The sequence below is a fragment of the Strongylocentrotus purpuratus genome, unplaced genomic scaffold, assembly GCF_000002235.5.
Source record: "Strongylocentrotus purpuratus isolate Spur 01 unplaced genomic scaffold, Spur_5.0 spur5_scaffold_13, whole genome shotgun sequence".
Classification (NCBI taxonomy): domain Eukaryota; kingdom Metazoa; phylum Echinodermata; class Echinoidea; order Camarodonta; family Strongylocentrotidae; genus Strongylocentrotus; species Strongylocentrotus purpuratus.
In genome coordinates this window covers 9294231-9308559 of record NW_022145598.1, presented here as the reverse complement: position 1 = coordinate 9308559, position 14329 = coordinate 9294231, and the positions used below count along the sequence as shown (strand labels likewise).

General features: G+C 38.0%; 1 protein-coding gene across 1 annotated transcript; it reads left to right on the top strand.

The window, feature by feature from the left end:
* Positions 1-991: 991 nt before the first annotated feature.
* LOC115923379 (tolloid-like protein 1) lies at positions 992-12317 on the top strand. The gene is made up of 9 exons (XM_030983876.1): positions 992-1088; positions 4942-5289; positions 5974-6327; positions 7361-7717; positions 8143-8361; positions 8885-9241; positions 9876-9962; positions 10565-10646; positions 11453-12317. Exons 1-9 carry the CDS (start codon positions 1016-1018, stop codon positions 12315-12317), a joined length of 2742 nt encoding a protein of 913 aa, XP_030839736.1. The 5' UTR covers positions 992-1015.
* Positions 12318-14329: the final 2012 nt, after the last annotated feature.

Sequence of the window (14329 nt, the reverse complement as noted above, 5' to 3'; positions counted from 1 at the left end):
CAAAATTTTATAATAAGACGGATTTCATTTCTTTCAACTATGTGTTATTAAAGTCCAATTGTTTCACCCCAAAGAAAATAAGAGCGAAAAATACTTTAAAATCAGGATATAATTGTGTTTAACTTAGTGATATTTAAGTTAAGTCGTTCAAGTCCATAGCACCAGTTTATTAAATGTTTTTGTTCCAGGTTGAAGATATGGAAATGTGTACGGAATATTACATTTTGGACGTCTCTCATATGCAACCTGACTCTTACCACATTTTTTTTTAATGGATTAAATTTTAAATAAATTATTAGGTGTATAGGTAGGGCATTTGCAGTGGAACGTCGCTGTCCAGATTCCAAACCAGTTTGCATGACCTACACCGGGGATTTCTCATTATACCAAGATACCAAAAGTTCAGCAAGTCCATAAGCACGACGAGAAAGACTAGAGACCGACAGAGCAAATGAATATAATATATTATAAGGAAAGATAGAGAAATGACAGTCTTTTGGGCCGTCAGTCTCAAATAACTCTTTAACGTAGCTAAAGTGAGCTGTTTGGTCGGGTATATTGGACTTATCTGAGCTGAATAAGGTTTTAGGTCTAATTAATAGTGGATGACTCATATAAAACAACTACAAGGTTTAATTTCTATAAATATTTTATGCGAAGATGTTACGTTCACTCCAGCATTTAAAGGTAAGAGGGAAATCCCCGTTGGTGGTTACCTTGTTCTCCCGAAATTTACAGATGATATCCGAAACCTGTATTATAGGAAACTGATCTACACGTGAGGCATGCTAATTATAATGTACATGTCATGTAAATACAGCACCATCCGCTACGGATGTATGGATTGTTTTAAGGTGAAAAGAAGGCAGAAGTGCTGCAGTCGATGTCATTATGTCTGTATCCTTACTTCTCGACTACCATTAATCTGTTTGCGCTGCCTGGGTAATGAATTCTTCTTTACAGAATAAATCACGAGCACGTTGTAAAGGCACGTCCGTTCGAGTACTAGGAGGAAATGAAGGGGTTTATTTTGTTCATCTTTGGTGTAATACCATTTCTTATTAATACCAACTACGCACTTTGGGAAAGTAAGTACACCATGCTGATCATACTAAGTAAAGGTTTCATTTTTCATTTCACTTTACTTTCATTAAAGTGTTTAATAGTTAGAATGCCTATCATCATTATTTTCAGCCTTGTTCTTTCTTTTTAGTAGTAGTATTAATAGCAGCAGTAAATTAGTAGTAGTAGAAGTAGTAGTAGTAGTAGTAGTAGTAGTATAGTAGTAGTAGTAGTAGTAGGAGAGAAGTAGGAGTAGTATATGTAGTAGAGTTATTTCTACGAATTTTGATACCGAGTGTCAAATACTTAAACCAACTTCATCAAGAAATCAAACACTTTTCATTATTCTCTTTGTAGGTGCGTCTTCAGTACGATATCGGCAAATATCAACTTGCCTAAATCAGTTTAAAACATTATTGTACTGCATTTGTTCCGTTTATCTCTATATTTTCTGGTCTCCAGTATTCTCAACTGCCCATGACTACATAAATATTGAGTTATTTCTCGAAAATCCAAATTATCTCAAAGAAATAGCTGGATAATAATTTCGTCAGTTAGTATCATTATTTATGGGAAGGAAGTGGGTAGGTGGGATTATGGTGGGGATGTCTTCGTTTCCGTTGTGTACTAGAAGAGGGCCCATTTGGAAACGTTTATCTTTACATGCATAAACATACGTCAGTGTATTATGTGGGAGCTAATAATTTGTTTTCTTTTTAATGGTAAAACTTAACGCAGTAGACATACATATCCCCCATCAGTAGTTATTTAACTAAGATTTAAGATTTGTCAAAATTTCGGTCAGTTAAATATTGTTCTCACCGCAAGGCCCGACTGCGTTGTGTAGTGGTTACGGTTATGCCGTTCTCAACCGGGGACTAGACAACGATTCTCAGCCTTTTGTGTATACATTTACATGGTATGCATCAATGCGGATATTTGAACAAATTACTATATTACAAGGTATTGCTCTTTTTTAGGAAAATACCAATCAAAACAAGTAAATTTACTACTTTTTTTTAGGAAACAATATTATTGTGTTACCTTACATCAAAAAGTTTAAACCTTCACACTATTAGATAATTTAAAGGTTTGGTTAGTCTATAAAGTTGAATGTTACTAGAACAATATTCATATAATGTATCATGTAAGCCCTATACATTTGCAAGGGGGTCTTAATTGTGTACAAGCTGCAGGGATCCGGATCAACATGGCACTTTAATGGGATCTAGGACTCGGACGGATAATGGAGGTCGAGTTAGGCCGACAGCTGAGTCGATCGCACACTTGTGTACATTTTGACACTCAGGACCTCTATTCAAGAGAATGTGATACATGACATTTCAAGAAGATGTACTTTACAAATTATGTAATTAAAAGCTATATAGTAATCTAAAGTGTTACTAATGGGCGCACGATGCCGAGTTTGTCCTGGTATCGAGCTAACCTACCCCCGGGGTACTCACCAATACGGTAAACGGGGATGTGCCGCTCTAATGGGTTACCTTTTTTGCGAAAAATCCCTGAATTTGGGGTATGATTTGTGCTGCAAATTCCCTTAAAGTAACTCCACTTTTCAAATCTTTGCCTTAAACAAAGGTTTTAGTTTTCTTCAGGATAATAGCTCACCCATAAACTCGCTAAAGGGAAAAGTCCAGATGCAAAATCCTGCAAAAATCATTGAAATACTTTCGCTTTTTAATATCCATGTCCTCGCCGATAGTCGCACAGATATATCAATATCACTAATGTGAGCTCTGCTTCTGACGAAGTTATAAACGGGTAATCCCCCGCCCCCCCCCCCCCTCTCCTCCCTCCTCGAGCGTACGCAAAACAAAATTCTGTGTAAGCAATAAACCAGGGAGTTGAAATGGACTCCTGGCTAAACGAAGGATCACAACTTAGCCTATGCCACTACAACCTCCTGGTACCACTTTCTTAATGCAGCAGGAAACTTGTTTACTGACGCGCAATTATATATCCAGGAGGAGTAGGAAGTTTTCAGGAAAAAGACCCCCCCCCCCCCCCCTCCTTAAACATGGGTTGCGTTTTGAATGGAAGTTCCTTAAACATGGGTATTGGTTTAGACGCTTCAGCCGCACACCCCGGTTTAAACTAAATCTGAAAACACCTTCCCTAAGTTGAAAAATTAGAAACCGTTGGGGCGGGAGCATATTCCAACATTACGTGGTAGGCTAACCTATCACCAAGATAGTATCTAAATTACTATGGCGCAAACGAATCGTCGTTTGACTCTCGTCACTTTCGTCATGCGCGTGGGTTCGAGTCCCGTGCTCAGTAGACGAAAATTCAGAAATGATTGTCGCCACGTTAAGCACACGCTAATGAGATCATATCACGCTTTCGTTCATGGTTTCCGTATGTTTCAGTTTCAATTACTGGTCCAGGAATTGAACTTTACATAAACATGTCATGGCTATTTTAATTTCAATTTAAGATTCTAGGATTCAATAAACATGTATTTCCTTCTCATGATCAATATGAAACAAAATGTAGTATTTACAAAGTAGGATGATTCGAAACTTCTATAAAAAGATTTGTGCTCAAAGTCATTTTTTAAACGGTTTGACCTTTTCCACTATCAACTTCATATTATCAAATGGAAAGAGAGCGGCCATTGACAAATTCAATGATTATATGGTATTTATATTCAACATTTCATAATTTGTGTCAGACAAAATCGCTGTGACCCCCCCCCCCCCCCCCGCCACACACACACCCACGCACACACACACGCACGTACCCACGCGCGCACACATATACACACGCACACACACACATATAACGCCCACACAGTCTTTATTGCATGACATAATCTCCGCGCACCTAGGAATTGTACCCGCAGTAATATAACTCTATGGTTAGATTTGTTTCAGTCGAGTCTGACCCTCACACTTGTAGCAGTGCGTATCAAATAAATGTTATTCAAATACTATTCATTTCATTTTTTATCTTCTTCCTTATTTATAAATCATTGCCGGAAGTTTACTTTGTCTACATGCGTAATACACAAAAAATACAGATGATAGATAAGATGACAGTACAGTATAATAATAACAAGATATATAGCATTTTAAAGATGAAGTATGAGACAATTTTTTTATACTTAATTTGTGATTTTATCTAAGTGTACTTTCACTCGCTAAATTAGTTAAATATAATCAAAACTTTAATTTGAATAAAAGACAGAAGGTAAAATGTGTAACTTTACCCTAAATAAAACAAAATTAAGAATTAAAAACCTTTACCTGGTATTCTGAATGTTACCCGGCGCTTTAGAACATCTTTTAGGAAGATATTAATCCACATGTGCCACTTTCCACCCAGATGTAAATGGGAACCAGAAATTGCTAGGGCCCTTATGGAGAACAGCAGTGATGCTGATGAGGCTTCCTTGGGTAAAAAAAGAAATAGTAGTAATAGAAGTAGGAGTAGTCGTAGAAGTAGAAGTAGTAGTTGTAGTTGAAGTAGTATTTGTAGAAGTACAGTATGTCTTGGAATAAAGTTGACAATCTCACACTGTGTCACGCGCATGTATTGTTCCATAGACTTTAGGTGTGACTTGGTGGTATTGTGTCTACTTTATTTCAAGCAATACTGTAGTAGTAGTAGTAGTAGTAGTAGTAGTAGTAGTAGTAGTAGTACGAGAAGTAGTAGTAGTTGTGGTATCATCAATATCATTATCATCGTTATTTTCATTGATATTGATATTGTTATTATTTGTTATTTTGTTATTATCGTTATAATAATTATCATTATTATTATAGTGTTTCATTATCATCATCTGCATAATGATAATCAATAATCATCATCACCATCATCATCATCAGTATTATCATTATGCTATTCAAATACCAGATGATATCAGTTTGGAGGATTCGGAAGTGGCAAATGTAACCTCTCCAAACTACCCGAACGACTATGAAATCAACACTGACATCCGATGGAGGGTAATAGCTCCACCAGGCCACAGGGTGATGCTGCACTTCGTGGATCTGCACATCAAAGATGACCTCGACTACGTCACCGTCTACGAAGGTAGGACGCCGATATTTGAAGAGGCTGTGCAGAGAATTCGTATATCTGGGTTCGACCGTCCTCCAAACATAACCTCTGTAGGATCCTACCTCTGGCTCCAATTCACCAGTGATGCGGAATCTAATGATAAAGGATTCAATGCTCTTCTGTCGTACATTCATATACGTGGTGAGTATTCTTCGATTTTAATCGACTCGGGCGAAGCAGGCACGGATCTAGAATATTATTTTGGGGTGCTTAGGAGGCTGAGCAGTTAAGGAGTTCTGGCTTTCATTTTCTACCTGTATCTCCCTTTACATTCTATTCAAGGAAAAAATGGGGAAAACTTAAAGAAATTGTGGGTTACGCTATTGGTGCTAAGGTATCTTCATTTTAGGTAATTTCGTTTCTCTCCTAAGAATACAAGTATAAATGAAAAGGCCTATTTCAGGCAGAATTATTCGACCACGGCTGTATAAAATACACATTATGGATGGAATCAATAAAATTGATGGGTATTCGAATGTAACTAGAAATACGACTTTACTATGCATTTGACGGCCATGCTGATCTATAAACTTTTAAACTAAATGTAAAGTCATGGACTTCATCTTTACTTGAGTCCGAACTCTAATCAGTGTTGTATCAGTATATGAAAAACGAAAAGACAGTCAAAACTCATCTGAAGGGCGATTTCAACGCCCTATCGTGTTCTCATATAAATCATGTACGGACTACGTAATACTTCATGGCAATGTTCGCATACATCGAAAGGCAATTGTCTTTAGTTGGTGTTTAGCAAGTCTCTGCGATCATATTATAATTGCATATATTTCTTCTGGTTGAAAAAAAATGTATCGATTGAAATTCCAGATATATTTTTGACGATTGTGGAGGCAGCCAATATAACATCTCCTAACTACCCAAACCAATACGACAATAATGTCGATATACTATGGAAGGTTACAGTGCCATCCGGGTACAGAGTGGTACTCCATTTCAAGGACTTTATCACGCAGCAACACAAGGACAACGTTACTGTCTTTGAGGGTCGGGCACCGGAATTTGATAAGTCCGTGATAAGAATTCATGAATCTGGTAGCACCATTCCGAGCAATATTACCTCTGTTGGATCCTATCTTTGGCTCCGATTCATCAGTGACGGACAATCCATGTTAGGCACACACACAGGATTTAGTGCACAACTTTTGTTAGCCGATATACCAGGTGAGGAATTAATCAAGGGTATTTTCAAACTCTCCATTTTAATATTTGCATATAGCAATCACACAGTTTCATAGACATCAATCAAACACGTAACCGTTTCGTAGACATGGTAGAGACAATGAAAAATGAGAAGCATTCATTTTTTTCCAAGGTTCATTATTTCTTAAATGATAAAGAACTCTATGTCATTTTCGGTATTCTGAATGTCCAAAATTAACTACCCTAATTAGTTCGGAAATACCAACTTTCGGAATTACAAACCTGCGGAAAAACTACGTGTAACCATACAAATTGGCATATCATGTTATAGATATATTGACTGCTATGAGAGGCATCGCTGTTTCTATATATAGGCTCAAGAGAACGTTACATCCTGTTACGAGAGGTCATAGCAGGATGTAACGTCCCCGAGAGCCAGTATAGAAACAGCAATGTTTTGAATATTAAAGCAGTCCGTATATCGTTTATATACCGAATTCACAAAGAAATCTACAAAGAATTGTTACCGTATCCTTTTCTTGAGTAAATATTGCTTAATACATCTTGGAAATTCTGAGACACTGTCTGTGAATCTTCGCTGGAAAGTTGCCTGAATGTTACGATCATTCGGGAATCGCACACACACTTTTTACACGTAAACTAATGGGGATTTCAGGAAAATTGAACTATGCGGCCCGTTACCCGGGGCAACAAGCATCTTTCTCATTAACTATTGCCCTTCATCCAGGTAACGGGCAATTCTTTACGGGCATGGTTAAAATCACGACTCCAATTTCGACCAATTAATTGTCTTTACTAGATTGTATTCAACATACTAAAGAGAGGTATAAAATCACAATATTCAAAGGCACTTTGAATATAGTGAACATGGTGTGATGTAATACGTGATTATATGCATGTCTAGTACATTCCTAGTTTACTCGTTGTCAGTGTTTGCATATTATAAATTTCTCCTGAATCTGTCAAATATAACACATCCATATGTAAGTTAATTGCTCATTTTGAATCTTTTCCCCTCTTGAATTCAAATCAGTTATCGATTTGATGCTCACGGAGACCGCCAACTTAACATCGCCTCAATTTCCAAACCAATACGACAACAACACTGATGTTCTATGGAAGGTGAAGGTTCCAACTGGCTACAGGGTTGTAGTGACCTTCGTACATTTCAATACAGAGAATGAAAATGACTTCGTTACTCTTTTTGAAGGACTTTCACCCGTTTTTAAGGAGTCTACGGAAAGAAAGAAATTGTCTGGAAGTCCTCGATTTGGCAGCTTTACCTCCATTGGCTCCTACATGTGGCTTCGCTTTACCAGTGATGGGGGGAACAGCATTGCATTGCTTTACCCAGGTTTTGAGGCAAACATCTCTTATATTGCGATAAGAGGTAGGTTCGGAAACTGACATCTCAAAAGCTCTGACTCATAGCATAGTAGTAATATTGATGTACCCATGGATATTGCATTCATCAAATACAATAATCCATGTATTGGCATTTTAACACAATTTATATGTATTCGTATTTCAAAACGCATTTTAACTTTAAATGCTGAATTATCACTTTGAAAATTACTTTAACACCTAATCCAATCAATTTAAAAGAGTTTTTGGTATACCGCCTTTCCTTGCAATTACAAAGCGTTTCACTGTTTGCCCCATAAGGCAGTATAAATATAATAAACAATGATTAAACCACTTCGAAACTTCAGCAGGGGGCAAAAATATACACATAATATGTAATTCGTACGAAAATCACAAATCAGTTTGTTGAAATTCGTCATATCAATAACCAATCTTCTATTTGACTTCCAGAAATTACCTTAGAGAATCCAGAGTCCGTAGCTGAAGTTACATCTCCGAACTTTCCGCAAGAGTACACCAATTACGCTGATATCTTATGGAGGGTGAAAGCTCCAGCCGGCTACAGAGTGCTGCTCCATTTCACCGCTTTGGACACAGAACCCGAGTATGATTTTGTCACAATTTATGAAGGGCGGGTGCCGGACTTGGAGAAATCTACGAGGAGAAGTCGTAATTCTGGATATAACAGTCCGCTTAACATAACCTCAATCGGATCCTACCTTTGGATACGATTTACCAGTGACCGGAATTACCAAGCCAATGGTAACAATACCTATACAGGGTTCAGGGTCCTGCTTTCTTCTGTCCCAGTACCTGGTGAGCTACTAAATTCTTTCTCTTTATTGCTGTTATTCATTTCAATTTGATATACATCGGGAATTTAACCGAAAGATAATATTTTGACTCGATTCCTATCTAGTATTCAATTTTTTTTAAATAAAAATTTTCAAATTCATTAACAAAGTGGTAAGTCAAGTTTCTTCTAAACACACTCTGACATAGTTGATATCATACCACGTTTACAATAAATTAAACTTAATACTTTGTTTATCAATTATGACAATTTAATTGTCTATAAGATTGAATACCAGATGTGAATCAAGTTCTTTTTTTTTCTCCAGATATCATCGATGAATTGAAAAACACTTACGAATCAAATTGAAATAATTTTATACTGTCATTTGAATACCAGGTATATTGTTAACGACTTCGGAAACGACAAACCTGACATCTCCGAATTTTCCTCGCTCATACGACAGCGATACCGACATTTTATGGAAAGTGATCGCTCCATTAGGAGAAAGGGTGATGGTTACTTTCTCTGCCTTCAACACCGAGTCAGGTTATGATTTCGTCACCATCTATGAAGGACGAACGAATGACTTTGAGGAGGCTGTTGAGAGATCCAAACTGTCTGGGTCATCCGTTCCAGACAACATCACATCCATAGGGTCGTACGTTTGGCTCCGATTTACAAGTGCTGGCGAGCTTCAGAGTTGCGCATCATGCTCTGGGTTTATGGCAATGATAGGTACTGTTCCTATACGAGGTTAGTATGATATCGTGCAACAGTTGAATTTGGTAAATCGTGGTATATAGGGAAAAACATGGGAAAAGTGCTTTGACATCTCCCCCCCCCCCGGAATGATTCGAACATATTCAATTTATTTCGTGCAAGATAGGGAGAAATGAAAAAAGTCTGGATCATTTCTGAGAAAGAAATTCATGCCGAAATACTCTTCCTAGTGTATTCCATATCTTCCCAGGATCTCTCGTACACGAGGCAAGATCATTCACCAAAATACCACAATGACCATACTGCACCTAATAATGTATTCCTTAATAGTATAGAACTAATTTTGAATGGCAATAGTTGGACATGTTTTTTACGCAGATTTATTACTGCAAATTATTTATTGCTAAATGCAAAAGGCCTTCAGATACCATGTATTGTCCATGAAGCTGTATGGTCCAAAAATTTACAAATTTACACAATCCGAAAATATATTTGCCTACAGAATAATTTGTTTTAATGAAATGTGTCACTCCCAGTCGTTCCTCTTCTAACCCCCCCCCCCCCCCCCTCCCACTTTATAGTGAAACCCCAGTGGTGTCGTCTCCAAATGACTTTTCCAAAGAAATAATGTAATGTTTTTGTTTGCATGTTGACGTCCATGCCTAAGGACTCGAATCTCAATCGACCACATCACCTGTAATGAAGACAAGTGTCCCAAACGCAACACCCAAGACAATCTTCAAAGAAGTTATAGGTATGTTTTGAGCTTTGTTGTTCAGGAATTAATTTAGTTTTAATTGTATTCTTCTTCACGTGCTTTGTCAAAACGTGATGGAAGCGAATGCCTTTCGGTGGCAACTGTAGTCCTGTCTTCATCATGGTCAGTAATATTCTAATCTGCAAAGCTTCCACTAAAGCTTTGCAATCTCTAGACACCCGTAGGTCACTGTTCAAGTGCTCCACGATCTTAGCTCTGAATGGTTTGATCAATTTACTCATCAGCTGATTTTCATTCCATTCGTCTTATCTTTAATAATTGTTGATTTGACATCTTCTTTCTTCATCCTTGGTATGATCAACATGTGCAGCACAAAACTCTCATTTCATTGAGGTATCTTCTGAGGCATCACCAATCATTAGGCTAATGATAGTCACCATGCCACATCAGACCTTAACAAGCAAGAAAATGAAAGATACTAGATCTATTTTTCTCTTGGTCATGCCTACATTTGAAACATTCATTTTTTATTGTCATACATTTAATTATCTAGAAAAATTTGGTCAACGTAGTATCTTAAGAATGAGATTTATTTGTTTTATGTTTTCTTTTTTTATCTCTTTCCCAAACATATATAGTTATTGCATCGATCGGTTCTTCCGTGGCTCTTCTCTTCATCGGATTTGTTATTTTAGCGGTGTTCATGTATCATCGCAAAGGGTAAGTTGAACGAGTCGTGTATTACCTTTTAAACAATTGTTTCGTTGAATTTACTTTGGATGAATCCTGGTTAGTTTCATTGACTACGCCGCTTACTATCTCGTTTTCAACTTTAAATCAAAAGAGAGTGAAGGTTATGGTAAAAAAAAGTCCCTCGCAAACTGTTAACGGCTTTTCTACTAAAGGATGTGCTTAGATATCAACAGAATTTGTTTAGATTTTATCTTGATTTACGTATAAATTAGAATGAATATCAATAGTAAAAGATAACTTGTGCTAGATGACGGCAATGGTAACGCTTTGATCTATACAACACAGACTCCTGTCACATTTCTCTGATAAATGCGTCCTTGTGAGTTTCTGACACTTTCAAAATTCCTGAACATTTGACCAAACTTCATATCTAAACTCAACCTTGACCCTATACCGAACTTAGATACTTAATCGCAACTTTAACTGTAACACTGAATCTTTGACGAAGTAATACTCGAATGATTGATATAGCGGCAAATGTTGGATCACACGGAAATTGACACAATATTTGAACACATCGAAATGCTTTTCAGAAGAGAAAAACTGAACTTGGCAGGGTAATTGTCCCTTTGTTTTATTCTGTATTCATTTGTGAATTTATATTCGAAAGAAGTTACTTTGCGTGAATCTATGAATCCATCACCTGTACTTGCAACATTGTGGATTCCGGGGTTTTCTGAACATTTATCATACTCTCCAAGGATAATGGAACTAATTTGCATCATTGAGGCACTTTCTACAGTGTTGTTCTTTCTCTCTAACCCCCTTCACAGATCCAAAAATTCAAAGACTCTGGGCCCCTCCAGTCCTGATGACGAATCTGCAGATATCATGTACAGGAATCCAGTCTACGGTGCCGATGGGGATTCAAAAGACGACATCATAGGCTCCAGTGCAAGTAGGCTACCTACAGAGTTATATCAGGGGGTGACTCCCGATGCTAATGCCGCTGACTTGACTTACTGCTCTATTGACGATCTACCAGAGAGTGATAAACCATTACCCCTTCTTGGGAAAGATATGCCAAATATTTACGAGGAATGTGCTGAAGAGGATGTTCTTGAGTACAAATCATTGGCTAACAATGCTACGGTTGACGTAGTCAAATCACAGGGTCCGGTATCCTGTGTTCGAGAAGAAGCTGTTCCAAGGATGCGTCAACTAACCGAAGATGGATACGAAGAGTGCATCGTCGACAACAACAAAAACATGCCAACACCTTCAGCAGAGACAGCAGACGCCCTCTACGACGGGTCAGAAAGTGGACACTTGCAAACAAGAGCAGAAAATCCTTCGAGATCCAAGGCATCCAACGATAACGGGAACGATGACCAATACCTCGAGGTTAATATCCCTGGAAAGGCTTTTGGACATCCTACATTGAATGCCAGTACAGCCTCATTATGTCATGAAGAGAAGTATAATACGTTAGACTTTCAGAAGCCGGGTCATATCATACGTTCTATTTCTAAATCCCAGACAACCTTATCGAGGAATGCAAGTATCGAAAACCTCACCGATGCAAAGGAGGGTACTACCTACGACGCACTTAATATTCAGAAAGCTACGTCTCCGCGGAATCCTGCGAACGTCGTCATCCACGATGACAATGTTTACAATACACTCGGCGAATTTTAACCTCACCCCTGAAAACCGCTGAAAACAGCAGACATGATAGTACATAGAATAACGCCCAAACCGTGGAGAAAGAGTAGAGGCTAAAATCTAGAATTAATTTCGTCCGTCTATAGAGGACTGTACGATTTCATGAGGATGGTTTGGATATTAGAAGGGTTACGAAAACTCGAGATTCGAAGGCAACATTGTTGTCCAATTTAACTCGACATTTATGTTAAAGTTCTAAGAGCACCGTAAGGTCTAAGTGAAAGGAACTCGAAAGTCATTTTGTTTCCATAACATCTGACAACCTTGTCGGAACTCTCTCTGTAAACATGATAATTAGATTGTACAAATATATCGTTGTTATGGCACTATGAGTATATCAAAATCTGCATTTCTCCGCTTGCAAGATATACCTTTTTTATTAGTCGAGCTGCTTTGAATGTGTTGAAAGGAATCGATTAATATCCTAACAAAAGCAGTATACATGTTTCTTGGTCGAGAAATACACATGCACATACAAGGAGTTGTCTATAAAGTGCTGGGTCGACATTAATTTGAAATTCTAAGACATGTTTTGCAGGTAAAGATGTGAAACAATCTTCGGTGCGTGCGTGCGTGTGTGTGTAGGTGTCGGGGAAAGGGGGAGGGGGGACTTGTGCGTAGGGGCATCATACTACCGTTGTGATTGATGGGGTACATACAAGGCGACTGAACATTTGTCAACGACCAAAGAAAAACAAGTTCCAATATTAGAAACGACTGGAAACGCTTAAAACTGGTCTTCGGTTTCTCAAAGTCTTAAAGTCTCAAATTTGCTGACAGGTCTTCTTCGTTTATTAAGCAAGACCCCCGAAAATGATTGCCTGTGAATAAATACTGTAAATAAAAGGAGAAACGAAGAAATATGTACATTTGAAGATTTCCCGACTAGGCACTAAGGATATAAAGTGTGTGGATATAGATGGCGCAAGTTTCCCCCTCCTCCCCTCCCCACACCAAACCACACACACCCACACAACACTCGCACACCTTTTGGTGAAAGGAGAAAAAGTGAGGTGACCGTTATCGAGAAGATGAGGGTGAAGGATTATAAATAACTTTTGAGACTTGAGATTGGGAACGACCGAGGAATTCTTAATGGAACACAGGATGAGCAATCATGTCACTGGCGTCAGTGGAGCTATTTAGATTTCACCAGACTCATTTTGCGTAAGAAAGTGAAATAAGAAATGTGATGCCAAATACATGTATACTTGTAGCTAAGAATGACTTTTCACTCAATGGTTATGAAACCTTAAGAAACTTAATGGTATATGAAAGCCCCCGCTACACTACTTATAGCAGGGAGGATTAAACCTCCCTGCATGGTCACTGACAGGTAGTTATCTCATCAAATCAGCTCTCAAAAAGCATGAGAAAAGGGAGGCCAATGGTCACCGATTAGGCATTGTATGCTGTATAGAGGGTGCAAGTAGCTATAAGTAGTGCGGTGTGAGTTTAATGATTGTAAATGTGTTAAGCCAATAGGGTGCATTCGCAATTGACAGCACCTCCACCGGCAACCAGGCCATTATTTCATCTTTCGACCTGTGCAGCGCAGCACATTGTGACCAACTGATCGAAATAACAAAAGCGGTTCAAACTGTGTTAATTCATCCAATGAGATTAATTGTTCTGATATCAGCGCATTTTTTTTAATTGAATTTGGATGTAAAGAACCACAGATCAATTGATTCTGACTGGAAAAATTGCCTATTTTGGAAATAGAAATCAAAATAAATGGTCATTTCGGTCACTTTAATTTTGTTGACAGGGGTCTACCACTTTTTTTTAGCAGTAGGACATATATTTACATAGAATTCTCCTTTGCTCATAGAAACGATTGAAAATATCAACCCTAATGAAAAGTGACTATAGAACATACAAATGATGCACAGGTTTGAGTGCGTCGGTAGGAAATGTGTGCACAAGGTACCTTTGAATGGTTTCAGACCAAATTCAAAGGTACCACGTGCATACAATTCCAC

Excerpts from the sequence above, each read along its gene's own strand:
- LOC115923379 (XM_030983876.1), top strand. The coding sequence starts at position 1,016 with ATGAAGGGGTTTATTTTGTTCATCTTTGGTGTAATACCATTTCTTATT. Across the intron at positions 8,362-8,884 it reads GAAATCTACGAGGAGAAGTC|GTATATTGTTAACGACTTCG; the intron begins GTAATTCTGGAT and ends TTTGAATACCAG. Across the intron at positions 9,242-9,875 it reads AGGTACTGTTCCTATACGAG|GACTCGAATCTCAATCGACC; the intron begins GTTAGTATGATA and ends TCCATGCCTAAG.